Source organism: Colossoma macropomum, unplaced genomic scaffold, assembly GCF_904425465.1.
Source record: "Colossoma macropomum unplaced genomic scaffold, Colossoma_macropomum, whole genome shotgun sequence".
In the NCBI taxonomy this organism is placed as follows: Eukaryota; Metazoa; Chordata; class Actinopteri; order Characiformes; family Serrasalmidae; genus Colossoma; species Colossoma macropomum.
In genome coordinates, this window is record NW_023494798.1 from 32,177,279 (window position 1) to 32,187,278 (window position 10,000).

The 10,000-nt window shown below is 42.0% G+C and overlaps 1 protein-coding gene across 1 annotated transcript in view; it reads right to left on the bottom strand.

Moving 5' to 3' along the window:
* Positions 1–10,000, bottom strand: part of LOC118817920 (F-BAR and double SH3 domains protein 2-like) — a 181,223-nt gene that overhangs the window by 162,267 nt on the left and 8,956 nt on the right. The window contains exon 2 of the mRNA XM_036584932.1: positions 1,403–1,500. Coding sequence (XP_036440825.1) covers positions 1,403–1,500 — 98 coding nt within the window. The remainder of the gene's footprint in view (positions 1–1,402; positions 1,501–10,000) is intronic.

The following is a 10,000-nucleotide window of genomic DNA, read 5'->3' on the forward strand; positions in this document are numbered from 1 at the left end:
TCCTTTAAAAAGATGGTTTACATGATTTACATATCCAGTGTCCCAACTGGAAATAGGGTTGTATGTATATATATATATATATATATATATATATATATATATATATATATACATACATACATACATACACACACACACACACAGACTGTTCGGACCGGGGACTGAACATTTTGAAACTTTTTCAAGGAAAGTGAGTTTTTCCATGATATGGGCCCTTTAATGTTTTCCAATTCAGAGGATTTGATTTGTAACCTGGCACTTGTGGGCAGAATCCCCCCGCTTCCATTCAACTGTACTAATCTTACGAGGATGAGGGATTAATTAGGGGTTAATGAGCGAAGCTCAGCTTTGTGGATTATTGTGGCGGCTACTGTGTGGAAAGTGAAATCTTTCAGTCTGTGTGCTTTTACAAAAAAAAAGGTACAAGATCTAAACAAGCGTTACAGTCAGAGAGAGAGAGAGAGAGAGAGAGAGAGAGAGAGAGAGGGAGAGAGAGGGAGAGAGAGGGAGAGAGATGGAGAGAGATGGAGAGAGAGGGAGAGGGAGAACGAAAGGGAGCAGAAACAGAGGGCAGAGGCGAAAGAGAAAGTGACAGAGAGAGAAAGCGAGGGAAAGGAAACAGATGGAGAAAGAGAAAGAGTGAGCAGAGAAATGAGAGAGAGAGAGAGAAGTATGCAAGGAGGAGAGAAAGAGTAGAGATGAAAGACAAAGTCAGGAGAGTTTGTTGGTTCAGTGGGTCAGAACTGTTTTTCTCTGGTTCTACTACAAAGTTAGGAGTATTTTGTCGGTTCTGTAGGTTAGAACTGTTTTCCTCTGGTTCTACTACAAAGTCAGGAGTGTTTGTCAGTTCTGTGGCTCAGACCTGTTTTCCTCTGGTTCTATCACAAAGACAGGAGTACTTGTTGGTTCTGTAGGTTAGAACTGTTCTGTGGTTCTGTTACAGCCCTGAAAATGTAAGTCTGTAAAGTCTGCCTCCCCAGATTCCGCTCTCTGTTCGGTGGAACAGGCCTCGATCCGTCACGTGACGAGAAGCGGGGAAAAAAAAAAAATAATCAAACGCTGAAAGAATGAGCGTGAAAAAAGAAAAAGAAAGAATGATGAGGAGAAACATCAGTGCTGCACGCGTGTGTGTTTGGTGTGTGTGCGCGCGTGTGTGTGTGTGTGTGTGTGAGCTGTGGGAACATTTGGCTCTGAGCAGGAAGTTTAGAGGAAATGCCTTCGTCACATCCACAGTACTGTGATCTGGGTGTTCTTCCAAAAAAACGGGAATGTACTTCTCCTCCTCCTCCTCCTCCTCCTCCCTCTCGCCCCTTCTCCGCGGCCCCTTGGCCCATCCCTCGCTTCCATTCCTCTCTTTACTTTATGAGCGATTGTGAAAGTGAATGTGGGTTTAAAAGCTTACCTCATGTCTTCCAGTAAATCACATTCGGTCTGGTGTTTAAGGTGCAGTCGGGTGAGCTGCTCCGTGTGAGTGGTCTTCAGCTCCTGCGTCACTTTTACCTGCACGCAAGAAGAAGAAGAAGAGGATGAAGAGGATGAAGAGGAAGAAGAAGAAGGACTCATTAGCCAATTATCACATCACACGCCACCTAATCCTGTCTCCATACTCACAGCTCACACATCTGCACACAGCAATTATCTCCATCATGGACATTTTCAAGTCTATCCAGCGTTTGTTTATGGCCCTACCAGACTAAACACCTGAGGCCTCGTGCACACGACTCCAGATGTTTTCCTCCCTTTAAAAAAACTTTTCTGGCTCCCGAGTGGCACAACCGTCTGAGCGTTGGCTCCATCAAGTCACGTCAAGTCAAAGTTTATTTATACAGTACTTTTTACAACCGGTGTTGTCACAAAGCAGCATTACAGAAAAATCCGGGTCCGAGCCCCCATGAGCGTCGCAAATGACGACAGCGGCAAGGAAAAACTCCCTAAGAGCAAGAGGAAGAAACACTGAGAGGAACCAAGCCTCAAAAGGGGAACCCATCCTCCTCTGGTCAACACCGGATAGCAAACAGCGTTAGTATAAAATATTATAATACAAAAACAGGGAAAAACTGGTGGAGCAATGGTTAATTAGATAGTTCGAGTCTGTGCAGCAGCAGCAGAAGCATCATCAGGAGGGTCAGCTCTGTCATCAGGAGATCTCCAGTTCAATCCCTGGTGATGCTACAGCTGTCTGTGGCCTGGAGTCGTAACTAGCTGACATAACTGGCGGATAACGTTCTCGACCCAGCACATTCGGCTGTCCAACGACGTTGGGTGAGCGGCAGTTTGAAAAGATACGGTGGGGCTTCACAGGTCTCAGAGGAAGCCTGCGCTGGTCTTGGCCCTCCTAGCGCTGGTGTGATTGGGGGAGACCTAACTAGTGGGTGGAACTGGATACGACTCAATTGGGGATAAAATTGATCCACACCAGTAGTGTTTTCAGAAGTCTCTTCGTCCAGACGGGAACACTAAAACACTCATGTCAGCACGCCAGTCCAGTAGAGGGTGATGATACCCCTGGAAATCATGGACACTGACCACTCAGCTTGTTATCAGTGCACAGTTCAAAAGCCAGTATTCGTGATGGTATAGGGGGGCATTAGTGCACATAGCATGGGTGACGTGCACATCTGTGAAGGCACCATTAATGCTGATTGATGTACATATGCTGCCATCCAGATGACGTCTTTTTCAGGGAAGGCCTTGATTATTTCAGCAAGACAATGTCAAACCACATTCTGCATGTATTACAACAGCATGGGTCTGTATTAAAAGAGTCTGGGTGTTAAACTGACCTGCCTGCAGTCCAAACCTGTCACCACTGTAAACATTTGGCACATTATAAAATGAAAAATACAACAAATGAGACCCTGAACTGTTGAGTAGCTGAACTTCTGTCAAATAAGAACAGGAAAACATTTCACTTTCTAAACTACAGCAGTGTCTCCTCAGTTCCCAAACGCTTACAGAGTGTTGTTAAAGAAGAGGTGATGAAGCACAGTGGTAAACAGGCCCCCGTCCAACTTTTTTGGAACGTGTTGTTGGAATCAAATTTGAAATGGGCATATATTTTTCAAAAAACAATAAAATTTCTCAGTTTCAACATTTGATATGTTGTCTTAGCAGTATTTTCCTTTAAAAATATGGTTTGCATGATTTCCATATCATTGCATTCTATTTTTATTTACATTCTGCACAGCGTCCCAACTTTTTTGGAAATGGAATTGTATGTTCTGATTATAGATGAAGACTGAGGTGTATATTCTCTCTCTACTCAACAATCAGATGGAAAATCTGTTTACATGCTCACTACGAATAATCAGATCCAAAATTAAGTGCATGCGTAGAGCACAACTTAGTGTAGATGTTACCATGACAACGAGCATCACGTGAGTCCAGTCAGAGTGAGATGAGCAGCAGTGAGCAGCGCTTGTGTTTTTAATCACTTTAAAATGATGTCAGACTCAGGAAAACGTCCTTCACATGTCCTTATTAAAGAAGGCCGAGAGGAAGACGTCGTGTTCTGAGACACATAAGCTGGACGTCCGTCCCACCGCCGTCTTTTAAAGATCAGAGCATAAACTTCGTCTCCTCTGCAGACCAGTTTCTGCTCCGCCATGTTGAACGGTATAAACTTTCACTATGACACAATGAACATGATCAGAACAGACTTAAACTTTCCGATAGGGAATGTAATCAGATACAGGCGTTTACACGGATATTATTCTTCTATTCAACAGATTATTTACAGGATTACCCACCTCGATCAGTCGGATAGAAACTGTATTGAATGGCCTCAATCGGACTAGTCTATTCCGATAGAGGTGGATACATGGACGTATTCTATTCCGATTGAGCTATTAGTCGGATTATTAACGGATTATCAGGCTGCATGTAAACGTGGAGACTGTCTACATGTGACGGACTGATGAGAGCAGAGCTTGGAATACAGAGATGTTGAAAATTTTTCTCATATATTCTCACTGTACAGAGATCTCTCCTTCACTGGCTCGGCTCCTCAGCCTCTCTCCTCTCACAACGTTGGACAGCAGAGAAGCTATAAAAGTTTGTTTTTGTTGCTGTTGTTACTACAACCATGAACCACGCAGCACGGCTGTATTTCTGTTAGGATGCTTTATTAACTAACGGTGCACAAACGGTGGCTCGTTGAGCGCCGCTGTCACAGGTGGTATGTCAACAGCATAGCACAAGGGTCAGTACTACACGGCTCCGGAGCTGCATGCGGCTCTTTTACTGCCCTGTTGTGGCTCCACAGCAGAATTAGATTCGTAGGTAAAAGTAAAATAATCCTCCTTTACAGTAAAATAAAGCTCTGCTGATCGTTCAACACAGTTTAACAATAAATGGTCTTAAACTCTGGAGTTAATGTAGAACTGCTAATTCACCCTTTAACCCTGAAGATCAGTGCAGACTGCTGGTCACCATAGCAACGCAGACAACAGTCTCGCCTAGCTAGTAGCTAACGAAACGGAAAAGAGAGAAGACAAACATTGATAATTTGGAGATGAATGGACTTCCTGATATGTTTAATCTGCAACGAGAAACTCAAACACTAAAAAGTCGCGAGGCTGAAGTCGCTTCTCATTCTCCAGCTTCTTGTTCAAATTTTCCCGTTCCACCTTAAACAGTGCAGCAGTTACATTCTGGAGCATCAGGCACCATTTAAGGTGGAACGGGAAAATTCGAACAAGAAGCTGGAGAATGAGAAGCGACTTCAGCCTCGTAGAAAGTCAAACGTTGAGAGACATTTTACAAGAAACTGTTCTTCTCTGCCCTGCGATGGACTGGCGACCTGTCCAGGGTGTATCCTGCCTTCCGCCCAATGACAGCTGGGATAGGCTCCAGCACCCCACCGCGACCCAGAAGGATACGTGGTTTAGATGATGGATGGATGTTCTACTTTTGGAAAAGTTTCCTGCCGGAGATGCGAGAAAAGCAGCTATAGCAGAGCTAAAGCTTAAAGCAGAGCAAAGTGAGTCTGCGTTTTCGTTTATGTTATATTTTTCATCCTATTCTAGAACATCAGCACATACTGAGACATATTTACAGCCAAGATGGTAAAACAGACATACAATGTTGTGGCTCCCAAGGTGGTTTGATTTTTAATGAAAGCTCTTCTTAACATTTGGGTCGCGACCCCTGGCATAGCGACAGCAACAAGTATGATGTCAGCTGAACACTATCTATAACAGAGGGAGCAGTTTGCCACCTAAAGCTGAGAAAACCGAATGTAATGGTTTTGAAATGTTAAGCATTTCCGCATGTTAAGCGGTTTTAGTGCGACTGCTTAAAACAGCTCTGTCCACCATTATATTTGGGTTTGAAAAGAGAAGCGTGTCAAGACGTAATGATTTGTGGGCAAGTTGTGTTGCTGTTTTCTCTCGTTCTCTCGCTCCTCTGAATGCTCATCTAACTCCATCCACTTGAGCCTTTACAGTAATGGAACAGCCCTCCCTTATTCTCCAGGGTATATTTCGTTTTTTCCATCTGAATTTACATTAGTCAAATTAGTCAGTAACTGCATTAAAAATAATGCAAATTTTTGGGGATTTTGGTAAAAGCTCCCCTCAAATGAACAGAAAATGTGTTTTATGAACATACACAATAATAATAATAATAATAATAATAATATTTTTATTTATATAGCCGTTTTCATGCTGGTGGCAGCTCAAAGTGCTTTACAGACAGGTGATAAAACATAGTTACACAAGAAATCATCAGTGTTTATTTAGAATCAGAAAAAAATGAAACAGATCAAATTAGAAGATAAAAACCACGAGATGTAGAGTTTTAATTAAACGCCGGGTTAAAGTGATACATTTTTAGATGCTTCTTAAAACTGAGCTCTGAGCTTGACTGTCTAATAAAAGCTGAACTGAGCTCCACAGTTTAGAAGCAGAATAACTGAAAGAGCCTCTCCACGTTTTCTGTATTTTACGGATGGTATTTTCAGAAGGTCAGTATCTGCAGATCTGAGATTACGTGCCAGAAAATAAGCAGACAGACACTCTGTGATGTAAGCGGTGCTTCAGGGTCATTAAGACCTTAAAAACTAGTAGCAGAACTTTAAAATCTATCCTGAACGAAACAGGCAGCCAGTGCAGCTCTTTTAAAATGGGACTGATCTGATATCTGTGTCGTTTTTGTTAGGATGCTGCTACATTTTGTACGAGCTGTAAGGGATGTGTAGTTTTCTTAGGAAGTTCAGTTAGAAGATCATTACAGTGATCAACTCTGCTTATAACAAATGCATGAACAAGTTTCTCTGCGTCGCTCTGAGAGAGAAAAGGCCGAACTTTAGCGATATTTCTCAGATGATAAAAAGCTGCTTTAGTGACTGTGTTTACATGCAGATAAAACAGAGCTCAGAGTCTAAGATCACACCCAGGTTTCCTACTTCAGGTTTGGTAAATGAAGCTAAAAAAACAAGTTTTGTAGCAACGATCAATATTTCAGTTTTTTCATGATGTAATTGTAGAAAATTTTGCAACATCCACTGAGAAATATCTGACACACAGCTGGTTAGTCTGTCTACAGAGTCTTGATAATACTATATGCTTACAGTTTACTGCTGAAAGCCAAAAATCTTAGACGCTCTTTGTATTATTTTATAAAAATAATTTTTACAGAGCAGATCACTGAAGAGACGCCATCTGAGATCCAGTTTATAGCTAAGATGTGTGGAAAAATGGGTCGACCTTCAGTAGAAAAAAAATTGTGAGTTCAGCTTCTTTTATTATGAGGGTTTAAAATGACATCACCCATCTATTTGACTGGAAAGAAGACAGTTACAGCTCTCATACGACCCCCACCTTTAGAATGTAGCTTATGAAATATGAAAGTTATGAAGTAAAGAATATGTCGAAGTGTGTTTTGGAACCACCGGTGGTTCCACGGAGTTAAGGTTAAGGTGGCTTCGGGGATTCCCTCCACAGGCAAATGGCGAGGCCAAGCGGACGGCATTGAAACGGGCGGCATGTGTGACCCGACTGCCGCTTGATATTCCGCTCACTCTGTTTGAAGATGAAAACTATGAGGCCACTCCTTCTTTATCAGAATGCAATTAAAGTCCATCCTGTTTCTGTCCTCCAGTCTGAGCCTCAAAGGCAGGGAGGAAACTGAACAGGCTGATTAGAGAACACAATACAGCACACATACATACAGGCCTTACCTACAGGCCCGGCCGCAGACTGAACGCAATTAACTAGCGATATATAAGTGATATACATATAAATCTGCTTTAGCCACATCTACAAAGTGTTACTTGTTTAAAAACGATAGGTGTTACTAAATACACCAATCAGGCATAACATTATGACCACTTCCTTGTTTCTACACTCGTTGTCCATTTTATCAGCTCCACTTACTATATAGGTGCACTTTGTAGTTCTACAGTTACAGACTGTAGTCCATCTGTTTCTCTGCATACTTTGTTAGCCCCCTTTTACCCTGCTCTTCAGTGGTCAGGACCCCCATGGACCCTCACAGAGCAGGTGCTATTTGGGTGGTGGATCATTCTCAGCACTGCAGTAACACTGACATGGTGGTGGTGTGTTAGTGTGTGTTGTGCTGGTCTGAGTGGATCAGACACAGCAGTGCTGCTGGAGTTTTTAAACACCTCATTGTCACTGCTGGACTGAGAATAGTCCACCAACCAAAAATATCCAGCCAACAGCGTCCTGTGGGCAGCGTCCTGCGACCACTGATGAAGGACTAGAGGATGACCAACACAAACTGTGCAGCAGCAGATGAGCTACCGTCTCTGACTTTACATCCACAAGGTGGACTGACAAGGTAGGAGTGTCTAATAGAGAGGACAGTGAGTGGACACAGTGTTTAAAAACTCCTCCGTGGAGTTCGCCAGCTACCATACGCATGACACAGTGAATGAAGCCCCTACGCAACATCTGCGGTTGTTTGTTTTCTCACAGTTACATCATGTTGTTCGCTGAAGCCAGGCGAACATCGTCTTCGCAAGAAGTCTGCTGAGGCCTTAAGAATGACCCTTCGTGTCCATGTTTATAGATAACAGTGTGTGACACAGTGTCAGAAACCACATAAGCAAGTGTTTACTTAGGAGTGATATGGCAAACGTGCATCACAGTGCTTCCAGACATTTTCTTGATAAACAAAATATCACTATATTTAGTTTTTCTGAGCTGTAACAGACAAAAAAGTCCTTTTCACACACTATGCTGTACTAAATCCACTTAAACAGGACTAATTATGCACTCTCGGTAATATAGCATGCAGTTGTTGTTCAGCGTTATTTAAGTACTGGCAATATCCACAATATGCAGCATGCGTATTGTGGCATAATCTGGCAAAATGTATCACAATAACGATAAATATCGTCACACTGTCCAGCCCTACACTTCAGACTCCAAACATGTCTTGGCTGATTCAAAATAAGAAGACAATGTGCTAATTAGATCTTCTTTGCCAATCTATCGCTTTAAACCAGCAGTAAAAGATAATCCCAGACCAGCTGGGTGGCGAATCTGTTCCTATTACAGATCAGGCTGAAGGAGCGCAGGGAAGAGTGCAGATGCATCTGAAAGGCAGAAGTGAGAGTTTCTGAATTAGTCTGATTCTTTTTGAGGGAACAGGGGATCTCCAGGGAACCGAATCACTTAATTAAAACGATGGTTTGGCAAAAATCAAATTTACACCACTGATACTGAGAACACCACGTTCTTGGTAAAATAGGCAGAGATGCATTTAGCAAAAAGGAAGCGTCTGGATTTCAGTCAACATCACTGGGCAGTTCTGATAAATTCAACATCCTGATATTTCCCAAATGTCTCATGGTATCAGATGACAATTCATTCAGCATTAATAAAGTTAATGTGCCCTTTGAGTGTGGATAGTCCACACAAAGCCTGCTTAGACTGCTCTCATTACTTCTCCAAATGAAACATTAAACAGTACTGTAAATGTTAACCAGACAGAAAGCAAATTAATAGAAAGTTAGTATTTATTCATTTTAAGGTCTCTTCAAAACAATCTGAAGCTCCCTGTAAGAGACATACAGGTGAGTTCATTTATATTTTATTGCCTGTCAAAGCCATTACAACCAAACATGACTATTAATTGGGCAACATCCACACCGGCACACAGACGCAGGCGGTATTTTGCTCAGCACCACTGATCACACCTGTACATCAGGGTTTTCCCATCATGTGAGCTCTGCAACACCTGAGAACTGCACCTCTCTGTGCTCCACCTGCTCCTCCTGTTCCTGCTGAAGCTGCTTTCTGTGTAGCAGCTCAATGAGCAGTGAAGACAAAAGCACAGTGAAGCCTAAAGATCTGCAGGTGGAGAAACGCACCAGTGCACTGACTATCAACCCGAAGACGCAGATTCAACCGCACTGATTCTATATTTATACCTGACTATCTATCCACCTGACTGTCTGTCTGTCTGTCTATCTGTCTATGTATCTATTTTTCTGTATCTGACTGTCTATCTGTCCATCTATTTCTCTGTCTACCTAACTATGTATCTATCTATCTCTCACTGGCCATCAAACTGTCCATCTGATTGTCCATTTATCTGACTATCTATCTATCTATCTATCTATCTATTTGACTGATTATTTATTTGATTAATTATGTTTTGTCTATCTGTCCCTCTATCCAACTATTTATCAATCTATCTGTCCCTCTATCCAACTATTTATCAATCTATCTGTCCCTCTATCCAACTATTTATCAATCTGTCTATTTATCAATCTATCTGTCCCTCTATCCAACTATTTATCAATCTGTCTGACTATTTATCAATCTATCTGTCCCTCTATCTGACTATTTATCAATCTGTCTGACTATTTATCAATCTATCTGTCCCTCTATCCAACTATTTATCAATCTGTCTGACTATTTATCAATCTATCTGTCCCTCTATCTGACTATTTATCAATCTGTCTGACTATTTATCAATCTATCTGTCCCTCTGTCTGACTATTTATCAATCTGACTATTTATCAATC